The 25,637-nt window shown below is 40.5% G+C and overlaps 1 protein-coding gene across 2 annotated transcripts in view; it reads left to right on the top strand.

The window, feature by feature from the left end:
- The window catches only part of LOC126248555 (polycomb protein Scm), a 197,114-nt gene that overhangs the window by 56,274 nt on the left and 115,203 nt on the right, over window positions 1–25,637 (top strand). For both annotated transcript variants that reach the window (XM_049949639.1, XM_049949638.1), the window contains exons 4-6: window positions 1,315–1,465; window positions 4,758–4,918; window positions 24,145–24,379. In XM_049949639.1, the coding sequence (XP_049805596.1) occupies window positions 1,315–1,465; window positions 4,758–4,918; window positions 24,145–24,379 (547 nt within the window). The remainder of the gene's footprint in view (window positions 1–1,314; window positions 1,466–4,757; window positions 4,919–24,144; window positions 24,380–25,637) is intronic.

Here is a 25,637-nt window from a genome sequence, read left to right as displayed (position 1 = left end):
CTGATATACCCTAAAGTGCCAAAGGAACTGGTATAGGCATGCTTATTCAAATACAGAGATATGTAAACAGGCAGAATACAGCGCTGCAGTCAGCAATGCCTATATAAGACAACAAGTGTCTGGCACAGTTGTTACAGAGGTTACTGCCGCTACAGTGGCAGGTTGTCAAGATTTAAGTGAGTTTGAACATGGTGTTACAGTCAGCTCATGAGCGGTAGGACACAGCATCTCCGAGGTAGCGATGAAGTGGGAATTTTCCCATGTGACCATTTCACAAGTGTACTGTGAATATTAGGAATCAGGTAAAACACCAAATCTCCAACATCGCTGCAGATGGAAAAAAATCCTGCAAGAACGGAACCAGCGTTGACTGAAGAGAATAGTTCAATGTGACAGATGTTCAACCTTTCTCCAAATTGCTGCAGATTTCAATGCTGGGCCATCAACAAGTGTCAGAGTGCAAATCATGCCATGAAAGAACATCGATAGGGCTTTCGGAGCTGAAGGCCAACTGATGTATCCGTGATGACCGCACAACACAAAGCTTTATGCCTCACCTGGGCCTGTGAACACCGACATTGGACTGTTGATGATTGGAACCATGTTGCCTGGTAGGACGAGTCTCCTTTCAAATTGTATCAAGCAGAGGGATATGTACGGGTATGAAGACACCCTTATGAATCCCTGGACCCTGCATGTCAGAAGCTGGTAGAGGCTCTGTTATGATATGGGGCATGTGCAGTTAGAGTGGCATGGGATCCCTGATACATCTAGATATGACTCTGACAGGTGACACATACCTAAGCATCCTGTCTGATAACCTGCATCCATTCATGTCCATTGTGTATTCCAACAGACTTGGGCAATTCCAGTAGGACAATGCTGCTCTGCAGGATTCATGGTGTCAATTCCCTCCAGCACTACTTCAGACATTAGTCAAGTCCGTGCCACGTTGTGTTGCAGCACTTGTGCGTGCTGGCAGAGACCCTACATGATATTAGGCAGGTGTACCAGTTTCTTTGGTTCTTCAGTGTAGTATTGTAACAAGATGGTACACTTCCCAAATTAAACTGATCAGGAACTTCTATAAAAGCAAATCTGCTGCAGTTCCACCATTGTCATAATTACAGCTTTGAACATTCTGCACACTTCCAAGGCCATTAATGAGTTCAGCAACATTGAGTACAGTTACATTTTTCTCTCCTATGTGTATTTTGTCATCCAGAGGACACACACATCCACACAGAGAAGTCACAAGATGATAGGTTTGTGAAACTGTGAAAAATTTAGTCATGCTGTTCACTTCATTTTCAGGGAGCTTGCTTGGTGTGCGACAATGTTATACGTGGAACACCTGTTCGGCTTGAGCAACAGGGTGGTCCAACAAAGGACTTCTGTAGCACTTTCTGTCTTAACAAGCACACAAAGAAGGAGCAAGCTGCTCAGCTAGCAGATCAAAAGAGAGGTAATTTATTACAGGAGAATCAGTATACTATAGACTAAATGCTCTGGTCTTTTTATCTTAGTCTGTTGGATCAATCACCTACAATATACAGTTTTGTTATAGTAAGTTCAGTCAGTCTCTCTCTCTCTCTCTCTCTCTCTCTCTCTCTCTCTCTCTCTCTCTGTTTACATACTTTCTTCAAATTAGTGCAGTTTGTTGTATGTATTAACTTTCTGGTGCTTTCTTTATTGTTGAAAGCAGCTGGTTGCTATAGCTGCTGTTATGCTGGGAGACAGAAGTTGTGTTTCAGAATATTTTAACAACTGATGGTATTTCTAACATAAAGTTTTGAGAAAAGTGTGTACAGCCGGAAGCAGAAACTAACTATAATGCAGTGTCACGCATGCCTTTATATAATACAAAAAAATTGTGTGGAGGGATGCTAGTTGTTGGATTTGTATGAAAGGGAAGCGTATCACCATGTGATCTTTGTGCAAAGCTAGAAACCTGTTACAAAGAGAGAATAATAAAGAGGCAATGACTATAACAGAGAAAAATGCAAACAGTCTGTCACAATTGAATGTCGAAAGCTGATGGAGTTGGAGCAGATAATTTTTCCGTTGGTAAGATAATGGAAATTGAAAGCAAAGGGATATGGCAATGCACTATAAGTGGTTATTCATGCTATATATAAAAATAAATTTGGAATAGTAAACAAGGTAATTAATATTGGAGGTTAGGTAGTCTTATAAATTGAAGTGAAAGTATAATGTAGCATAAGGATTGTACATGTCCTGAGAAGTCATGAAGACAATTTTCTGTGTGTTGCATTTTTTAGAACTATTGTTGGTGCACTGGTCAGTAAACTTTCATCTTCTGCCCACCACTAAGAAGAGGTTGTGGTAGAAAATTTTGTACTACTATCAGCCTGATAAGAGACAGACCAAAGCATCTGATGAAAGGAAGAATACTAAACCATTCCATCTCTACTTCTGTATCATATTTCTAAATGAATGCTCTCATGGAGACCACTTAAAATCATGACAGATATTCTAACAACATAAATAAAATGCTGACTTCAGTTTACAGTCAGCCATAATTTCATTTGCAGTTACAGAATCTGCAGTCCATCTCCGTACAGAAGATTTTATAATGACTACTCATATTTTAGGGTGACTCTTACGGTATAGTGTCGTATAATAACTTACTCAGTTAGTAGGAAAGACAAGGTATTTGGGTTGTACTTAAAAAACCAGCTCTGCTCACCAAAAGCAAGTCTTTTCAATTAACTGGATCCATTCAGAAGTTCGTACTTGCCATGTGACATTCCCTTTAATGATGGACAGTCATCCTATGGTGAAGTACATGCCAAATTTGTTTTAATAAAAAGTTCCCTACTGAAGATCTGTACCTGCAACATAACTCACTCAAAACTTCAAAGTCTGTTAGGTACATTGTATATGCAAAATTTCAATGGCTATATGAATTCCGATTGAGTAAGTGTAGCATCGTATACAAAGAAAATTCTGTTATCACAAGTGCCAAAAAATTCTAATAAAACATTCTGTTTGGCATGAGGATGTATGATTAGCAACAGAGTTTGTGCAAGAGGTGATGAGCCCTCTTTTTCCACCAGAGAACATTTCATTGTGTGACACACATGCAAAGATTGATTGAAACAACAACTTCTAGTCTACAATTCTCAGCTCACTACTGGGTGCAGATGAGAAGAATGAGCATGCCATTCGGTAAGTAAAGCTGAGGGGGGGGCAGGGTAGGGGAAGAAAGAGAGAGGGGGAGATATTAATTAATTAAGATGTGGAAAATTGGACAAATGCTGAATGAGGTAATATTTTTTTCATTTGGAGTGAAAAGGAGGAAGGAGGGGTGGTCAGGAATGGATGTGAGAAAGACATACATATATCTTAGCAATGTTTCCATGGAACCTTGCTGGAAATTTCAGAAGACCAAAAATCTCCTCTTTAGGAATTAAGATGGGTCTCGAAAATGATTGTGTTAAACCCAGCTCACTCTGGTTGTCCACGAGACCCAAAAAGCAGTAGATGCTCAGATTAACACCATGCATTCCAGAAGGTGTTAAGTACAGTGCCACATGGCAACCTAATGAACAAAGTACAAGCATATGGCATATCAGATCAGCTATGTGGTTGAATTGAAGAGTGCCTAGTAAACAGAACACAGCTTGTGATTCTCAACAGAGAGAAATATTTAGATATAAAAGTAACTTTGGCTGTACGTCAAGAGAGTGTTACAGAACTGTCACTTTTCACTCTATTCATAAACTTAAGGATAACATGAGAGATTCTATGAAGCTTTTCATGGATTATGCTGTTGTGTAGACAAGTCATGACACTAGATAATTGTAGTGAAATGCATGATGATCTGCAGAGGATCGATGCTTCATGCAAGGAGTGGAAGTTGACCATCATAAGTAAACGTAGTGCATTGGGCATGAATATGCAGGAAGACTCATTATTGTATGATTACACTATTGCAGAACTGCACGGAAGCACTTACATCCACAAAATAACAAAGAATATGAGTATGGAGTTAGTTGACGTGAAACAGCCACATAAAACTTATTGCAGATAAGACAGATACCAGACTGAGATTCATCAGAAGAATCCTTAGAAAATGTAGCCTACCTACCAAGGAGGTAGCTTACAAAAGCCTCATTCAACCAATTTCTGAATATTGCTCATCAATTAGGGTTCCTTACCTGATAGGATTGATAGATGAAGTAGAGGAGGTCCAAAGAAGAGCAGTGCATTTCATTATAGGTTAATTTAGAAAGCATGAAAGTGTAATGGAGATGCTCAGCCAACTCCAGTGGCTGATGCAGCATTCTGCATCACAGTGTTGTTGACTGTTTAAGTTCTGAGAATGTGGACTTGTAGAAGAGTCAACTAATGTATGGGTTCTTCCTGTGTAAATCTAGTGAAAAGACCATGAAGGTGAAATTTATAGAGAGATTAAAGTTCACACAGAGGTTTGCCAGCAATAGCTCTTCTCACGAACTATTCATGAATGGAAGATAAGAGGAAAAAGTGACGGTGGTACACAGAGTACCCTCCACCACACACTGAAAGTGGCTTGCAGAGTGTAAATGCAGTTCTCTCTTTCATTTAGATCACAGTAGTCTGTGCATGTTCACTTCTTACCCTGTGGTATTTCTTGGAAAAAGTATTTGTGAAGACCGCCAAATTTTTACACTGCTACTGTAGATAGCTCCCTTACTAAATTTATCCTGTTACATACATTCTGTGCCATTACAATTTGAATTTGTTTATAGTTACAGGGTCTGATCAACGGACAATAAATTCGCCTCCCACGGCTACTGTGCAGTCTGTGCCTCCAGCATCACAGCTTGATTCCACAAACAGCACATTTGATTGGGATTCTTATCTTAAAGAAACAAATAGTGTCGCAGCTCCTCCAGAATTTTATAAGCAGGTTAGTGTACTTAGAGTAATTATCATCATTATGATAGTGTCTTACAGTAAATAGAGATGAGTGTGAAAGTTGCAGTTATCTTGGATTTGATGGACTGTAGCACTAAGTACAAAATGTCTAAAGTGATAGCATAATGGAATTGTTTGAAGCTTGTCTATTGTTCATTGTGAAACCACTAATAAACACACACTCTGTTGAAATTTATCGGTTGTTTAGTCTTCCACCAGTCACAGTGCTTCACAATATGTGACAAAATAGAGATTGTATAAAAAGACTGCATTAAGATCTTTTATTCCCTGAAACTTAATTCTTTATTATTTTACTACACTGTCTGAGACCATTACCTGAAGTACCTCAATTAATCAAGTGATTAAATACACACTGATCACCCAGAACATTATTACTATTGACCTACTGTTGATATAAATCTGTCCATGTGATAGCAGCATCACCTGGTGAGGAATGAATGCTAGTCAGACACATGCATGGTGCATGTAATATCAGTAAGTGTTGTGTCTGTGTGTCAAATGAGGAAGACACGCAATCTATCTGAGTTTGACAAAGGGCACAATGTGTTGGCCTGGAGGCTCAGCATGAGCATTTTGTAAACTGAATGACTTTTCAGGTGTTCGAGAAGTACGAGGGCGGTTCAGAAAGTAACCTCCGATTGGTCACAGTGTGGGTTGTGGGGGGAGTAGCGACGCCATCTGTGCGTTCACACACTCAACAGGTCAGTCGGCATCAAGCCGTGGTCGAGTGAACGTCGTACCTGCGCTAGTTTAGTTTTTGTGGCAGTTTGAAATGTGTGCTGCAATAGAAAACCCCGCCAAATGTGAAGTGCATGCTGTCATAAGGTTTTTTACAGCCAAAGGATATTCTGCAGCAGCTATTCATCGTGAGCTTTGTGCCGTGTACGGACCAAGAGTTATGAGTGAAGGAGTTGTCCGTGAATGGGTACGTTTATTTAAAAGTGGATGAGAAAACATTCATGATGAAGAGAGGAGTGGTAGACCATCATTGGTGACTGACGAACTCGTTCAGACAGTTGATGCAAAAGTTCGTGAAAATCGACGTTTCTCAATGTCGGAGTTGTCTACTGGTTTTCCACAGATTTCTAAGACTCTCTTGTACGAGATAGTGACAGCAAGATTGGCTGGCTCCAGGCACAAGCGGGTGATTTTTATGCAGAAAGAATTTCAAAGCTTGTGAAGAGATACGATAAGTGCCTCAATCGCTATGGAGACTATGTAGAAAAATAGTGCAAAGATGTAGTTGTAAGATGTATATATTAAAATATTTTTATTTAACTTGGTGTATTTTTTTAAATCAACCGGAGGTTACTTTCTGAACGGCCCTCGTACTTTGGTGAATGTCTTCAACACATAGTGAAACCACATCCAGACGTCATCGAGTTGGGCGGCCACCCCTCATTGCAGATGTTGGATGTTGTAGGCTGAGCAGACTGATAAAACAGAACAGATGGTGGACTGTGGTGGTGGAACTAACATTAGACTTTAATGATGGGCAGATTACAAGTTTGTCTGAACACACAGTGCATCAAACACTCCTAACAATGGGCCTCCGCAGCTGGAAACCCATGTACATGCCAGTATTAACACCATGCCATAGGCAACTTCGGCTGAGATAGGCACATGACCATGGGCGCTGGCACAGTGGCAGTGTGTTGCATGCTTTGATGAATCCTGATACCTCCTTCATCATGCTGATGGGAGGGTACGAATCTATTGTCTTCCAGGGAAACAGCTACTTGGCACCTGTACTGCGTAGTAGTATAAAATGCCTGGACAATTATAAGTTGTGGCAAATGGCCAGGATACATGCCTGGGCAAATGCTCAAAATTCATAAACGCCCAGGCATTTACACATTTTAAAGATTAATTGACAAGTGGTGCTTATAAAAATTATTAACTGGTGTTTGGTATTGAAGGTTTTTTGCAGCATTGCTCCTTTAGCAGTTGCGTAACCAAGTTGAAAAAGCTGCTTCAGAGTTAGGGGAGACTTATTAGGGGAAATAAATTGGACGTGCTGAAGGAACACTCTGCAGCAGGAGATGTAACTGGTGTGACCAGAGTTTTTACAGCAACTTTTGACAATTCACAAGTTCCTCTTAAACCTCACCACCACAATATAGGATTTACACAATGATTTTTATCGTCCTAAGGTTGAGGACCCACTCCTTCCCATACAAATTGTCTGGACCAAAGTCTTTCTTTGTGCTTATAATCAGCCAAGTTCTCATTAAGTTGAATAACGTTTAATCCAGTGTTCTTTGCTGTGCCACAAACAAAGCTTGTTGCATCAAGAATCTCGATAGGCTTCAGTTTACTACCTTGTACTGTTGGATCTAGAAGATTAGCTGCAAAGGTGGGCATTGATTCTTTGTCATTAAATCCTTGTTATGTTAGTGTTCTCATTTCATCTTCACAGCAGTGTAGTCATACAAAAGCAGATAAAGAAAGCAGCACAATAGAAAACTGTAGTCTACATCTACATCCATACTCCGCAAGCCACCTGACGGTGTGTGGCGGAGGACACCTTGAGTACCTCTATCGGTTCCTCTTCTACTCCAGTCTCGTATTGTTCATGGAAAGGAAGATTGTCGGTATGCCTCTGTGTGGGCTCTAATCTCTCTGATTTTATCCTCACGGTCCCTTCGCGAGATATACGTAGGAGGAAGCAATATACTGCTTGACTCCTCAGTGGAGGTATGTTTTCGAAGCTTCAACAAAATCCCGTACCGAGCTACTGAGCGTCCCTCTTGCAGACTCTTCTATCATCTCTGTAATGCTTTCGTGATTACTAAATGATCCTGTAACGAAGTGCGCTGCTCTCCGTTGGATCTTCCCTCTCTCTTCTATCAACCCTATCTGTTACGGATCCCACACCGTTGAGCAGTATTCAAACAGTGGGTGAACGAGTGTACTGTAACCTACTTCCTTTGTTTTTGGACTTCATTTCCTTAGGATTCTTCCAATGAATCTCAGTCTGGTATCTGCTTTACTGATGATTAATTTTATATGGTCATTCCATTTTAAATCACTCCTAATGCCCACTCCCAGATAATTTATGGAATTAACTGCTTCCAGTTGCTGACCTGCTCTATTGTAGCTAAATGATAAAGGATCTTTCTTTCTATGTATTCGCAGCACATTACACTTGTCTACATTGAGATTCAGTTGCCATTTCCTGCACCATGTGTCAATTCATTGCAGATCCACCTGCATTTCAATACAATTTTCCGTTGTTACAACCTCTCGATATACTACATCATTGTCTGCAAAAAGCCTCAGAGAACTTCCAATGTTATTCACTAGGTCAATTATATATATTGTGAATAGCAACGGTCCTACAACACTCCCTTGCGGCACAACTGAAATCACTATTACTTCGGATGACTTCTCTCCATTGAGAATGACATGTTGCGTTCTGTTATCTAGGAACTCTTTAATCCAACGCACAATTGGTCTGATAGTCTATATGCTCTTACTTTGTTCATTAAACGACTGTGGGGAACTGTATCAAACGCCTTGCAGAAGTCAAGAAACATGGCATCTACCTGGGAACCCGTGTCTGTGGCCCTCTGAGTCTTGTGGACGAATAGCGCGAGCTGGGTTTCACACGATAGTCTTTTTCAAAACCCATGCTGATTCCTACAGATTAGATTTCTAGTCTTCAGAAAAGTCATTATACTGGAACATAATAAGTGTTCCAAAATTCTACAACTAATCCATGTTAGAGATAAAGGTCTATAGTTCTGCACATCTGTTCGACATCCCTTCTTGAAAACTGCAATGACCTGTGCCCTTTTCCAATCTTTCGGAATGCTACGTTCTTCTAGACCCTACAGTACACCGCTGCAATAGGGGGGGGGGGGGGGGGGGGGCAATTTTCTTCCTGCACTCTGTGTAAAATCGAACTGCTATCCCATCAGGTCCAGCAGCCTATCCTCTTTTGAGCGATTTTAATTGTTTTTCTATCCCTCTCTCATCTATTTAGATATCTACCATTTTGTCATCTGTGTGACAATCTAAAGAAGGAACTACAGTGCAGTCTTCCTATGTGAAACAGCGTTGGAAAAAGACATTTAGTATTTTGGCCTTTGGTCTGTCATCCTCTGTTTCAGTACCAGTTTGGTCACAGAGTGTCTGGCCACTTTGTTTTGATCCACCTACCGCTTTGACATAAGATTTTCTGCCAAGTCAGTACATAGAACTTTACTTTCGAATTCGTTGAACGCACTCGCATAGCCCTCCTCACACTACATTTCGCTTCGTGTAATTTTTGTTCGCCTACAAGGCTTTGGCTTTGTTTATGTTTGCTGTGAAGTTCCCTTTGCTTCCATAGCAGTTTTCTAACTCGGTTGTTGTACCACAGTGGCTCTTTTCCATCTCTTACGATATTGCTTGGCACATACTCATCAGATGCATATTGCACGATGGTTTTGAACTTTGTCCACTGATCCTCAACACTATCTGTACTTGAGACAAAACTTTTGTGTTGAGCCGTCAGGTACTCTGTACTCTGCTTTTTGTCACTTTTGCTGAACAGAAAAATCTCCCTACCTTTTTTTATATTTCTATTTACGGCTGAGATCACCAATGCTGTATCTGCTTTATGATCGCTGATTCACTGTTCTGCGTTAACTGTTTCAAATAGTTTGGGTCTGTTCATCACCAGAATGGGTAATATGTTATCGCCACGAGTCGGTTCTCTGTTTAACTGCTCAAGGTAGTTTTCAGATAAAGCACTTAAAAAATTTCACTGGATTCTTTGTCTCTGCCACCCGTTATGAACGTTTGAGTCTCCCAGCCTATATCCGGCAAATTAAAATCTCCACCCGAACTATAACATGGTGGGGAAATCTACTCGAAATATTTTCCAAATTATCCTTCAGGTGCTCAGCCACAACAGCTGCTAAGCCAGGGGGCCTATAGAGACATTCAATTACCATGTTTGAGCCTGCTTTAACCCTGACCTTCACCCAAATTATTTCACATTTCGAATCTCCGTCAATTTCCTTCGATACTATTGCACTTCTTATCGCTATAAACACGCCTTCCCCTTCACTGTCCAGCCTGTCTCTGCGGTATACATTCCAATCTGAGTTTAGAATTTAATTACTGTTTACAACTGGTTTCAGCCAACTTTCCGTCCCTAGTACTATGTGGGCATTGTGACCATTTATTAATGAGAGCAGTTCTGGGACCTTTCTATAAATGCTGCTGCAGTTTACCATTACCACATTAATATTGTCATTCCCTGTTGCGTTTTGCCTACTGCTACCTTGTCGCGTCTCAGGAGGTGTCTTGTCGGACCTAGGTAGGGAATTCTCGAACCTAAAAAACCCACATGTGCACTCCATATGTAATTTGCTACCCTTGTAGCCGCTTCCTGCGTGTAGTGCACACCAGACCTATTCAGGGGGACCCTACATTTATTCACCCAATAACGGAAGTTGAGAAATTTGCACCCCAGATCTCCGCAGAATTGTCAGAGCCTCTGGTTTAAGCCTTCCACTTGGCTCCAAACCAGAGGACCGCGATCGGTTCTGGGAACAACACTACAAATAGTTAGCTCAGATTCAACGCCGCAAGTGAGGCTTTCTGCCTTCACCAACTCCGCCAACAGCATGTATGTACCAAGGATGACCTTTGAACCCAGCTGGCAGGAGTCATTGGTGCCGACATGAGCAACAATTTGCAGTTGGGTGCACCCAGTGCTCTCTATTGCCGCCCGCTGGCAGGGCCTCCTCCACATCTCAGATGAGACCCCCCGGCAAGCAGACAGAGTGAACACTGACCTTCTTTCCCGACCTTTCCACTATTTCCCTAGGGGGCTCCATCACCCGCTTAACATTGGAGCTCCCAATCACTAATAAACTCCTCCCCCCGTGTTCCTGCTCAGACCTTGCTGAAGGAACGGTCACATGTCCACTCACAGGCAGAGTGGGCGATTCCACACGGCCAGCCTCCACATTGACCCTCTGCCTCGTGCACCGTGAACGCCGCTGAACCCGCCACTCCCATTGGGGAGAGGGTGGCCCAACCGCACCCGGTACCTGCGAAGATGTCTCACAGCAGGGACCGTGGGTGAAGCATGTAGCACCTGGGGTGCACCATGCGACGCACCAGACTCCCCACTGCCGCTACACTCCGAGGCAGCAGCCTGAAGACGGCTGACCGCGGCCATCAGCACGTTCTGCTGTTCGCGAACAGTGGCCAGCTCCTCCTGAGTCCTTACACAGCAGTCACACATCCTATCCATCCTAAGAAATCAACAATTTACTGTAGAGAGCTAATCAACTTTTAACTAGACTGCTAATTCACTAAAGGCGGCTGATAGCTGACGAAACTGTGGATACTAGACACTTCTTGTTGGAAACAATGAAAATACGCATTACCTGTCTCTGTACTGTATTCAAAACAAACACTAGCATTACTGGCACTACAGCTGAATTAAGGGACTCTCTGACTGTATTCAAAACAAACACGAAATCTATGGAACACTATTACTAGTATTCAAAACTTAAAGCTTCCTGAAAGCAAAAACACACTGAAAAAGAAGTGACAAGTAAGAAAAACACAGTTAATACTTAAATTTACGTAGCTTGCTGCACAGGAGATGTGAAGCAGACGGCAGTCTGTTTCAAATGTCGCTACATCTTATAGTAAAGCCCCCCCCCCCCCCCCCCACACACACACACACTGAAAATGGTTTAACATTTAAGAAGACATTTATCATCAAGAAACACACATGAGCTGTTTAATACATTTAGTAATGATTTTGTTATCAGTAATCATTTTTCAGTAATAATCAGAGATTTGACAAGGATTATAAATTGTGGTACAATACAAAACAATGACCGAAGGACAAGGGTTTTATATATATATATATATATATATATATATATATATATATATATTTGCTTATCACTACACAGTTATTCTGGTGTGTGTGTGTGTGTGTGTGTGTGTGTGTGTGTGTGTGTGTGTGTGTGTGTGTGTGTGTGTCTTTGAGAGAGAAGAGTGAGAGATGGTTCTTTCTTCTTTCCCTTCACTCGTAGTAATAAAGGCAATGAATGATATACATAGATTTAAGTGTAAACATTTACGAACTTTTTAATACGAAAAACGAATATTAGAATTAAGGCACTATGTTCAAACTATGGAAATAGTTATATTCTAGATATAGGAAAGTTGGATAGAGGTCAACACATCCCACGGATTACACTTAAATTATGCAGGTAAATGCTATTTGTGTGAAAAATGAAATTTAATCATAAAAGAAAGAATCGAACTGAAAAACTAAATATATAAAAACAGTTTGTTCACAACTGAAAGAAGTCCGACAAACTTTTTTAGACTAACTCAGCCTTCACCATACATACGTGAAGGTAAAGTACTTGATAACATCACAAATCACAGTAAAATCAAAATAATATCGCAAAATGTCCAATATATTACCAATAAAATTGAACAAATTGACGAATTTCTAAGTGTTAGTAGCCCTCATATTTATCTTGTGAATGAACTAGGGTGCAAAACTGAAGAATTATCCATCATTGATTTAAGTAATTATAAAATTGTCAGTGTCTATTATAGGGAACAATATAAGGGTGGTGGTGCTGATATTTGTCAAAAATAATGTCCAGTGCGAAAAAATTGATTGGATGGATAAACTTGCATGTGAGATGGTCTTTGAAATAGCTGCCATAAGAGTAAAGCTCAGATATAGCAGTTTAATAATAGCTAGCTTGTACAGATCCCCTAACAGTAACATGGAAGAATTCTTTTGCCATTTAGAGGAACTTATTGATAAACTCCCACCTCATAAAAAAACAGACTATAATAGTAGGGGATGTGAACATTGACTCCTTAACTAATAATGTAAGTTACCTTAGATATATTGATATATTACAGTAAGGAGGACCATGTAGTTGGAACTGTTGAGAACCACATTTCGGATCATAGTGCATTAGTCCTAGAGCTTCACACTGACAAAGAAATAATATCTCATAAGGAACAATTTACTTATAAAAGAAAGCTTGACTATCATGCATTAAAGGAAAAACTGTCACACACAAACTGGTATCGGGTAGGCCTATATGCAACAGAAGACATTAATGAAGTGGGAAATATTTTATACAACATTAACCCATTGTCTAAATCAAGTATGCCCAAGGGTCAAAATACTAAAGAAAACTAACAGTTCCAGGAATCTTGAACTCCCCCCTAATGTGATGAAATTAAAGAATGACATGAATGATCTATATATTCTTTTTAAAGACACCAAACTGCAGTACTTTCAGTCTAAATACAAAGCCTGTAGAAAAACCTATAGGCAAGCATTTAAGACATTAAAGGCACAGAAGTATGCAGAACAGATGAGTCAATCCTGTAATGTTAGCAAAACAGCGTGGAATATAGTAAAGAAGGAAAGTGGGGGGAATGACAAGGCATTGTGTATCAACATAATAATAAGGGGCAATGAAAAATTTGTTAGTGACCCAAAAGAAGTATGCGAGAGATTCATAGATCAATTTAGTAAGATGAGTAAGGAGGATGTGATCAACCCACCGCAGGTGCTAAATCCGAGTAATGTCAGTAATTCATTCTTCCTGAGGTGTGTTACAGAACAGGAAATCCTGATAACCATTTCCAACTTAAAATCAGGTACATCCAGTGGCTGGGATGACATCTCAGCCAAATTTCTGAAAGAATGCAGTAATGAGTTAATAATGCCACTGCGGCATTTAATAAACCGCTCTTTCAGACAGGGGTCATTTCCTGACTTGTTAAGTCACTGAAATAAGACCAGTGCATAAAAAGGGAAAAAACTCCTGATGTACAAAATTATAGTCCTATTTCATTGACATCAGAACTTAGTAAGTTGTTGGAAAGGCTATTTCTTGATCAAATGGAATCATTTTTCTCTAAGTACAATATATTAAAAAGTTCTCAAGACGCTTTCAGGAAGGGCAAGTCTACAATAACAGCCATAGCCACATTTATTCAAGCTGTATTGAATAAACTTGATGATGGAAACAAAGTTATTGGCACCTTTCTAGACCTATCTAAGGCTTTTGATACTGTAAATCACTCCATTCTTCTACACGAGTTAGAAACTTATGGGGTCAGAGGAGTGGCATTAGATTTGTTAAGATCGTACCTTGCTGACAGGAGACAATGTGTAAAGTTGTATCATACAATCACGGGACTTATACAAACAGTAAAATCATCTTATAAAATTCTTAACTGTGGAGTTCCTCAGGGAAGTATTATTGGGCCTTTTCTGTTCATTGTGTACATCAATGCCGGCCGGAGTGGCCGTGCGGTTCTAGGCGCTACAGTCTGGAGCCGAGCGACCGCTACGGTCGCAGGTTCGAATCCTGCCTTGGGCATGGATGTGTGTGGTGTCCTTAGGTTGGTTAGGTTTAATTAGTTCTGAGTTCTAGGCAACTGATGACCTCAGAAGTTAAGTCGAATAGTGCTCAGAGCCATTTGTACATCAATGACATAATAATTCCAAAAAATGCAGACCTTGTGAATTATGCCGACCACACCTCCTTCATAAGCTGGGGCCCTACAAAACAGCTAGCAGTGCAAAATAATATGAAGAACACTAGCCTCATCACAGAATATATGACTAAAAATAAATTGGCATTAAATAAGGAAAAGACAATTCTAATGGAGTTTATGCTAAATTACAAATCAAGACAAATGGATACTGATCCAGAGTTATCAATTGAAACAACTGATAAACGTAAATTCCTAGGTATTATAGTTGATGAACATCTTACATGGAAGGAGCACATCAGCTAGATGTGTAAAAAAAAATCTCGTGTAATATCCACCTGCTAAAACGCGTTTCTAGCATAATAGCGTTACCAGTCTTACGACAAATCTATTTTGGTATTACACACTCCCACCTACAATACAGTATTGAGATTTGGACCGGGGCACCAATGGTATACATGGATACGGCTTTTAGAGCCCAGAAGAGAGCAATTAAGGATAATAGCGAATATTAGTAAATGTCTATCCGGTAGAGAATACTTCATTAAGTATAATATACTAACAGTGTATTCATTATATGTTCTAAGGACTATACTGTTTGTAAAAGAAAATATGGAGCACAGTATAATAAATAGTCATATCCATAGTTATAATACAAGGAAGAAAGAGGATTACCACATAAAATTCAGAAATATAAAAGCAACTGATCATAATCCATTTTCTGCTGGAAGATTTTTTTACAACAGACTGCCAAATACCATAAAAATGTTAAAAGGAAACATATTTAAAATAAAATTAAAGCAGCTGTTAATTGCTAAATGTTTGTACTCCATCAAGGATTTTTAATGTTGTATGTACTTTATTTCTACTACTGAACTATTATTATTGTTCATGTATGTACTGACTGACTATGTCCACAACTGTAAAAGTTATTATGGACAAATAAACCATTATTATTATTATTATTATTATTATTGTTATTAATATTGGGAGTATCATCCCTTTATTTATATATATAAAATAGAGAGAAACATTCCACGTGGGAAAAATATATCTAAAAACAAAGATAATGTGACTTACCAAACGAAAGCGCTGGCAGGTCGATAGACACACAAACATACACACAAAATTCTAGCTTTCGCAACCAACGGTTGCTTCGTCATGAAAGAGGGAAGGAGAGGGAAAGACGAAAGGATGTGGGTTTTAAGGGAGAGGGTAAGGAGTCATTCCAATCCCGGGAGCGGAAAGACTTACCTTAGGGGGAAAAAAGGACGGGTATACACTCGCACACACACACGTATCCATCCACACATATACAGACACAAGCAGACATATTTAAAGACAAAGAGTTTGGGCAGAGATGTCAGTCGAGGCGGAAGTGCAGAGGCAAAGATGTTGTTGAATGACAGGTGAGGTATGAGTGGCGGCAACTTGAAATTAGCGGAGATTGAGGCCTGGTGGGTAACGGGAACAGAGGATATATTGAAGAGCAAGTTCCCATCTCCGGAGTTCGGATAGGTTGGTGTTGGTGGGAAGTATCCAGATAACCCGGACGGTGTAACACTGTGCCAAGATGTGCTGGCCGTGCACCAAGGCATGTTTAGCCACAGGGTGATCCTCATTACCAACAAACACTGTCTGCCTGTGTCCATTCATGCGAATGGACAGTTTGTTGCTGGTCATTCCCACATAGAATGCATCACAGTGTAGGCAGGTCAGTTGGTAAATCACGTGGGTGCTTTCACACGTGGCTCTGCCTTTGATCGTGTACACCTTCCGGGTTACAGGACTGGAGTAGGTGGTGGTGGGAGGGTGCATGGGACAGGTTTTACACCGGGGGCGGTTACAAGGATAGGAGCCAGAGGGTAGGGAAGGTGGTTTGGGGATTTCATAGGGATGAACTAACAGGTTACGAAAGTTAGGTGGACGGCGGAAAGACACTCTTGGTGGAGTGGGGAGGATTTCATGAAGGATGGATCTCATTTCAGGGCAGGATTTGAGGAAGTCGTATCCCTGCTGTAGAGCCACATTCCGAGTCTGGTCCAGTCCCGGAAAGTATCCTGTCACAAGTGGGGCACTTTTGTGGTTCTTCTGTGGGAGGTTCTGGGTTTGAGGGGATGAGGAAGTGGCTCTGGTTATTTGCTTCTGTACCAGGTAGGAGGGGTAGTTACGGGATACAAAAGCTGTTGTCAGGTTGTTGGTGTAATGGTTCAGGGATTCCGGACTGGAGCAGATTTGTTTGCCACGAAGACCTAGGCTGTAGGGAAGGGACCGTTTGATGTGGAATGGGTAGCAGCTGTCATAATGGAGGTACTGTTGCTTGTTGGTGGGTTTGATGTGGACGGACTTGTGAAACTGGCCATTGGACAGATGGAGGTCAACGTCAAGGAAAGTGGCGTGGGATTTGGAGTAGGACCAGGTGAATCTGATGGAACCAAAGGAGTTGAGGTTGGAGAGGAAATTCTGGAGTTCTTCTTCACTGTGAGTCCAGATCATGAAGATGTCATCAATAAATCTGTACCAAACTTTGGGTTGACAGGCCTGGGTAACCAAGAAGGCTTCATCTAAGCGACCCATGAATAGGTTGGTGTACGAGGGGGCCATCCTGGTATCCATGGCTGTTCCCTTTAATTGTTGGTATGTCTGGCCTTCAAAAGTGAAGAAGTTGTGGGTCAGGATGAAGCTGGCTAAGGTAATGAGGAAAGAGGTTTTAGGTAGGGTGGCAGGTGATCGGCATGAAAGGAAATGCTCCATCGCAACGAGGCCCTGGATGTGCGGAATATTTGTGTATAAGGAAGTGGCATCAATGGTTACAAGGATGGTTTCCGGGGGTAACAGATTGGGTAAGGATTCCAGGCGTTCGAGAAAGTGTTTGTTGTCTTTGATGAAGGATGGGAGACTGCATGTAATGGGTTGAAGGTGTTGATCTACGTAGGCAGAGATACGTTCTGTGGGGGCTTGGTAACCAGCTACAATGGGGCGGCCGGGATGATTGGGTTTGTGAATTTTAGGAAGAAGGTAGAAGGTAGGGGTGCGGGGTGTCGGTGGGGTCAGGAGGTTGATGGAGTCAGGTGAAAGGTTTTGCAGGGGGCCTAAGGTTCTGAGGATTCCTTGAAGCTCCGCCTGGACATCGGGAATGGGATTACCAAAGTTTGCCAAGGTAATCCCTGAACCATTACACCAACAACCTGACAACAGCTTTTGTATCCCGTAACTACCCCTCCTACCTGGTACAGAAGCAAATAACCAGAGCCACTTCCTCATCCCCTCAAACCCAGAACCTCCCACAGAAGAACCACAAAAGTGCCCCACTTGTGACAGGATACTTTCCGGGACTGGACCAGACTCGGAATGTGGCTCTACAGCAGGGATACGACTTCCTCAAATCCTGCCCTGAAATGAGATCCATCCTTCATGAAATCCTCCCCACTCCACCAAGAGTGTCTTTCCGCCGTCCACCTAACTTTCGTAACCTGTTAGTTCATCCCTATGAAATCCCCAAACCACCTTCCCTACCCTCTGGCTCCTATCCTTGTAACCGCCCCCGGTGTAAAACCTGTCCCATGCACCTTCCCACCATCACCTACTCCAGTCCTGTAACCCGGAAGGTGTACACGATCAAAGGCAGAGCCACGTGTGAAAGCACCCACGTGATTTACCAACTGACCTGCCTACACTGTGATGCATTCTATGTGGGAATGACCAGCAACAAACTGTCCATTGGCATGAATGGACACAGGCAGACAGTATTTGTTGGTAATGAGGATCACCCTGTGGCTAAACATGCCCTGGTGCACGGCCAGCACATCTTGGCACAGTGTTACACCGTCCGGGTTATCTGGATACTTCCCACCAACACCAACCTATCCGAACTCCGGAGATGGGAACTTGCTCTTCAATATATCCTCTGTTCCCGTTACCCACCAGGCCTCAATCTCCGCTAATTTCAAGTTGCCGCCACTCATACCTCACCTGTCATTCAACAACATCTTTGCCTCTGCACTTCCGCCTCGACTGACATCTCTGCCCAAACTCTTTGTCTTTAAATATGTCTGCTTGTGTCTGTATATGTGTGGATGGATACGTGTGTGTGTGCGAGTGTATACCCGTCCTTTTTTCCCCCTAAGGTAAGTCTTTCCGCTCCCGGGATTGGAATGACTCCTTACCCTCTCCCTTAAAACCCACATCCTTTCGTCTTTCCCTCTCCTTCCCTCTTTCCTGACGAAGCAACCGTTGATATATAGATTTTGGTCATTTAAAACTGCTTTGGCAAAATTCCCAGGAAAATACACATTTATAAATGTCCTGCCCACTGTGCATTTACCTGGCCCACATCAGTAGTACTGTAGGATGGAGACAAGCTGTCAGCAGCTCCATTATGCTCTGGGGAACATTCACTTGGGCATCCATGGGTCCAGTGAACCTCATGCAAGGCACCTTGATGGCCAAGGAGTATCACACACTGGTTGCAGACCATGTACACCCCTTTACAATGATCATATTTCCCAATGGCAGTGGCTTTTTTTCAACAAGATAATGCACCATGTCACAAGGCCAGGAGTGTGATGGAGTGGTTCAAGGAACACTGTGGCGAATTCCATTCGATGTGCTGGCCCCCCAACTCACCAGTTCTGGACCTGGTTGAATACATCTGGGATGTGATTGAATATGGTGTCAGAGATCATTGCTCCCCTCCATGGAATTTACAGGAATTAAGTGACTTGTGTCTGCAGATGTGGTGCCAACTCTCTCCAGTGACCTACAAAGGCCTCATTATGTCCATGCCATGATGCGTCACCATTGCTATCCATGCCAAAGGTGGACATACCAGCTATTAGGTGGGCGGTCAAAATGTTCTGGCTGGTCAGTGTATGTAATTTAAATTGTTATCTGTCATAACATTTACTAACTGAGATGGTTCCCCTCCCCCTCCCCCCCCCCCCTCATAGTTCATGTGGCTACTCTGCTACCCCTTCATCATGTTAAATGGAGGACATGTTGCAGATGCTGTAAGAAACTGATAATAGTGATTCATTGGAGAAGATTGTTCTATCTAACTGGAGAATTTGCAGTTTGTTAAATTCTTCATTTGTGTGGCCATATTTCCCATAGATGCTTTACAATTCCCGAAGATATTTTCATTTTGTCATTGCAACTACAAGGGAAGGCACATTTTTTTTCCCCACCAGATACGTTTCGCTTTATTAAGGTAAAGCACCATCAGTGATCTGTAATTAAAGATATTTGTAATTTTATTTGTTTTTAAGATAAAAAATCAGTTCATTGGCAGTACTGTGCTTTTTACTTATGGTGATTTCGGCTCGGGAAATTCCATTTGCTAGCACATCTTTATAGAGTTTTTCTTCATTAGACACTGATACTTGCAGTCTAACTTTTAGTTGTTCTACAGAACTATGCATTTTTCACATTTTACACAGCAAACTTTTTTGCACACCACTTTTTTCTGTTTACTTTTATACTTCTGAGTACATATTGTGGTTTGCGTTTTGTAGTGTTGCCAACGTAACATCGCCATTAGTATGTCTTTGACCTGTGCTCTTGGACATAGGTGTATAGTAGTTTGACGGAGTGTGAGTTGGAAGAGAAGGTGAGGAGCAAGAGGTGAAATGAAATTTTTGTATGAGAAGTTTGGAAAATTCTAATTTTGCCATATAAAAATGTTATGAATCTGAGGTGATAGTTTGGTAATAGTAATAGATAGTTACTGCATATTAAGGGAACCTGGACATCATGAGGACCCAAAAGATGAATTATTTTTTATTTAATAAATTTCTGTAATTCTTCCTGATTGAAAAAAAAAATATACCTTACGAATAGTACCTCCTCATTTCCATGTTTAGGAGCCTTTCTAAAGCAGATGCAGCACATGAACACCTATCTGTCACAGTGCTGTGAAACACGCAAAATTGCCTACAATGTCTTGTATTCAATTTTGGCGCTGCTATTTCCATAGCAACTCATTTTTGTAATATCCTTGAAAGATGTATCAACTGTAGTATGAGCAGGGATTTATTGCAGTCCTTCATGTTGTAAACTTGTTGTTCTGACTGTGTATTTGAACCGTTTTATATCATAAAATGCCAGAATTGAGCTTTCAGAATTGCTTTTGCCTGTTGCTAAATGTAAACACTGTAATAGTGCAAAATCCTTTATGTTTAGTGAGGACATAAGTAAGAGAAGAGGCCTATCCAGCAAAATTTTAGTTGAATGTCAAGTGTGTAAAGTAACGAAATGTAGAATGACATCTCCTGTAACGTGCACAAAATATAGTGAAGTGAATATTTGCCTTGTTTATGCCATAGGTTGTATTGGGAAGGGAAGAAAAGCAGCCCAGATGGATCTCCCACTGCTACCTGTCAAGTTTGAACAGTATTATAAACATTTGCATAATGCCCCAACAGAAGTCAGTGAAATGGGTATCTGTAGGTCAGCGAAAGAAACTGTGAATCTGCTGATATTGTTGCTGCATTGGATGGTTCGTGCCAGAAGAGAGGTCACACGTTGCTGAATGGAATTGTCACAGTTACCCCTGTAGGAACAGGCAAGGTGCTCAACTATGAATGTCTTACAAAGCACTGCCAAGGTTGTGCCAAATAAGGTATATGAACACAAATGTGACAAAAACTGACAAGGTTTCAGTGGTGGTCTTGAAAGCAAGGGGGCAGTCTTTTTTCTTTTTTAAAAAAAATCCTTAGGCATGATGTGTGATACACTCACTACCTTGATGCTGGTGACTAAAGGCTTCAGTAGGTCTGTGGCCATTAAACCATATGGTGAAACCGAAAAAAAGGAATGTACAGGACACGTGCAGGAGAGAATGGGGGCAAGATATAGGCAACTGCAAGGACGTGACAGAAAAAAAACCTCTGTCATGGTAAAGCAATTGATGGACATGGTATACACACCAAATCAAAAATAGGAAACCTCACAGAATATTGCAGTCTAGCTATCAGGAGAAACAGTGAAAATGTCAGTGAGATGAGAAAAGCAATTTGGGCAACTCTGTTTTGTTGATTATCCACTGGTGAGCGAGCATCCACGGCATGCCCTCTACTCAAAATGAAACACTTCATGGTGCAAGTAGAACAGGTGTGGAGCAAATGGGGTAAACATACACATGCACACCCTATGACAGAAACTGTTGGGATAGAACTAAAGCCATTATAGAGATCTTTCAGATTGCAAACTCCTAAAAAAGTGTTTACATGGCAGAACCTAGATTCTGAATGAAAGCTTCAATATTTGTATTTGCAAATGCTTGCCAGAAACTGCTTTTCAGATTGGTGTGATGGCTGCCATAATATGTTTTAATGATGGAGTAACAAGCAGATTAAAAATCTGAGCAGACTAGGCATCAAAGCTGGAGGCAACATGAAAATTGGGCTGCTACAAGTGGACAGGCAACATGTCGCTGAATCCAAAAAAGCTGCTGTAAGCATGGTGAAGGAGGCCAGAATAACAAATAAAAGAAAGAAAACTAAAGAAGATGAAGAGGACAGTCAGAATCAAAAAGATTATGGAGCTGGAATGTTTTGATATGGTATCATTGAGCAGAAAATGACATGCAAATCTTTAGTTTCAATTTTGTGTAATCAGCGTTTTTGCATACTTAGTTATCATTATCTCAACCGATATTAAAGCTACAAAAACAAGATTTTGCATGAATAATATTGTAGTGCTTGTCTACACAGTGAGCTACATTATTCGACAAATACTAAATATTTTAAGGAGGAACATATCATATATGTCCTTAAATTATTAGGAGAAAAAATTGACTTCTAAATTTTTTTTTAAATACACAAAACAACAAATTGATAGACATTGCTGGTTTACTCTTTCAACAAATTAATAATTAAAGGATAAAATTTGTTTTGTCCTTTTATTTTTAATAGTGTGGAAGTACGGTGCACCTAAAATAAAAATTACACGTAATTCAGTAGTTAGCTAAAAACTAATATTCACTTTAGTATGAATTACACAGTTTTTATTTTTTTTATTTATTTTTCCCCCCACATAGAAGTCGCTGTATACTAATTATATGCTTAATGTCTCATTCCAATATCTGTTAAAGTTTTTGAGTTATTAAATTTCAAAACACTAGTAAAAACTACAGGCCATGATGTCGAGGTACCCTTAAAATTGCATTTTACTTCTAATATCCTCCAGGAAAGACATGCACCCAGTAGAACAGTTCATGGTGGAGAGATCTGCATGGTATACATTCACAGTAAAGAAATTTCTAAGGAAACAAAGACTACTTGATATTAGGTGTAAAACAAAATGTGGGCTACAGATAGAGATGTTCTGAATGAAATGTGTTTGGCAGCCAAGTGAGCAATGTGTGAAGCCTTCCGTGACTACTGTGAATGATCTTAAAATGAGTGTTCATTTACACTGTAGTGAACTGTGATGTCACATCAAAAATTGCACTTAAAAAAATACTGAATCTAGCATAAAACATGAAATTTGGAAAAACTTCAGTTTTAAAAAAATTGCAGCAAATTCAGCAAAAACAGTGACTTTGGCAGAAAATGTTGAATTTGGCAGAAGTATCGAATATGGCAAAAAACTCCAAATTTTACGAAAAAATATCACCAAATTTGGCAAAATTGACGCTAAATTTAGCAAAAACTTGCACTGAATTTGCTAAAAACACTAAATTTGACAAAAATAACACCGACTTTGGCAGGAAATAACACCGAATTTTACCATTAACTTTTTTTTTCCCCCTAGATGACCACTGGGGAATCTGGATGTGGACTTATAACCACAGCAGTTGAGTCCCATAGTGCTCAGAGCCATTTGAATCTGGATGTGCACAGGAATATGTTACTTTTGCAGTGCTCACACATGTAATATGTAAAGACATATAATAGATGATGTGATAGTGGAGTGTACCTGGCAAACACTGCAGGGTGGTTTCTGTACCTCAGACACTAGCCATCTTGGCTCCATTTCTGGCACTAGTGGTGATAACAATGGAAAGGTGTACTGAAGAACTCAGAATAACCTCGTGGTTTTCCTGTTAATGTTTGAAGTTCCGTTGTCAACACAGCTATTCAGAACTGGATTTGCCAACCCTCTACCCTTATGTGAACTACATATAATGTAGTGTTTTCAGAAATAAAAAAAAATAATTGGCCTGTAAAAGGAAACCAATTTGTATGTAGTAGAGGATGCACATGCAATCGAAATACTTCACCCAGCATCAGAAGTTGGGGTTGATTGCTGAGCAGTGACCCTGTATGAGATGGGAAATGCACACTTGCTAGTGTACCAGCTGCTGTCTTAAAAACCTATGGTGAACCCCCTGTTCAAGAATGGGTATTTTTATCCTACTAGTCCAGCATGTTAGTCTTGAGTCCTCCAGTATTTAAATAACCATTCCTGAAGGGGAGAAATTTGGTGCTATTAACTCCAGTGCAATATGCGCGAGAATCAGTATCGCAGACAATCAGGCAATCTGAATTTCATTCAAAATACTCCAAGGGAATAAAGATGCAAACTCCCATTAAAAGAAAAACACTCATCTCATTGTTAACATTTTAACCAAAATATTTAGTCTTTTCTAGTTACAAAGCTTTTGTAATAGTCATATATGTGATGAAATTTTTCCCCAAGTATTCTCATGGAAGAATTAAAGTGTACTGTTGTTCTGTTGTTTTACAGGCTCTCACTCCGCCAACTAACGACTTTCAGATTGGAATGAAACTAGAAGCTTTGGACCCGAGGAACTTGACTTCTACATGTATTGCTTCTGTTGTTGGTATTCTTGGACCACGTTTGCGCCTAAGACTGGATGGAAGTGACAACAAGAATGACTTTTGGCGTTTGGTGGATTCAAATGAAATACACCCAATTGGACATTGTGAGAAACATGGTGGAATGTTACAGCCGCCACTAGGTGAAGAAAACTATTCTGAATCATGAGTAGAATATAAATCTCTGAGAAGACAGAATAACAGAAAAAACACCTTAAGTTTTTGTAGATTAAAGATTGTCGCTAGAGAGGTGCAAATTCTGCATCAAAATAGGAAAACACAAAATTGTTTAATAGAAGCTGTTTCATAGCATATTGTATCTGGATGAGCTATTTAAAAGAGATAATTTGAAATAGCTTTATTTTCTGCATACAGTATCGAAAATTTAAGAAGTTACTGGTATTGTACATCTTCTGGCGAAGCTCAATTTGGAAAGATAATGTGCGCAACCACCTACTTGAAAATAATGTTTACGAATGCAATGATGTATCAGTGCGCTCAATGATCTGGTGCCATGCCAATTGTGGACTGTTGAATGGTCTGTTTAAGACGCATGTTGCATGATGCAATGTAGTACTCAGCCAGGGACCTAGCAGTTTGTAAGGAAAAAATGTGTACATTTGTTTATTTTGAACTTTAGTTGCATTGAATACTGCTAGAGGTCAGGCCTGAACTACATCATTAACAATACTCTGCTAGCTTCAACAAGCAGTTGTGTGGTAGCTGTCCCCGAATTCTTGTGTTGTGTGTTGCTCGTTTTTTTTCTTTTCTTATTTTGAAATAAGTGAAGTGGCTAATCCTGGTCATCACAGATTTCAATTATTACCCTTACAGCACCAGAAGAGATCGGCGATCCCTGTTAAATGTGTCAGTTTTGCTGTAGGCTGCTGCCAGCGAAATGGAGGTGGGATTTGTTTCCCCACATCACTCCTTTCCCTGTGGTTCTCAAAACTCTAATCTGCTTATGCTCGTGGCCAGTAGTGCCTGCCCTCTGTGCTATAGCGATTGGAAAACAAAATCTATAACATTTTTCAATGGTGCCGAAATTCTTCCCCCAATGTTAAAATCAAGTTGCTTTATATTCGGTTCTACTTCTATGCTAAGTGCCTTGTCAGTTCTATCTGTAGCGTAGTTGAGCATAGGTTGTTAGACTGTAAATGCCCATGAAAAGTTGAAATAAATAGTATGCAAATTTTTTAATCTTCAAATTTGGCAGGAAAAGTTGAACAATGTCCAGAAACACCTTAATATTGGAGACGCATTCAGTTAAATGGTGGGAAAATGCTGCTGCTTTTCAACGGAACAATCATTTTTGAAAGCTTAAATACAGCCAAACAAAGGAAAGTGCCATTTCGGAAGAGAAAGGTATTGAAGTTTTAGCGAAATCGAACATTTCAGTCA

The sequence above is a fragment of the Schistocerca nitens genome, chromosome 3, assembly GCF_023898315.1.
Source record: "Schistocerca nitens isolate TAMUIC-IGC-003100 chromosome 3, iqSchNite1.1, whole genome shotgun sequence".
In the NCBI taxonomy this organism is placed as follows: domain Eukaryota; kingdom Metazoa; phylum Arthropoda; class Insecta; order Orthoptera; family Acrididae; genus Schistocerca; species Schistocerca nitens.
Note: the sequence above shows the minus strand (reverse complement) of the source record. Positions and strands in the feature narration are given on the sequence as shown.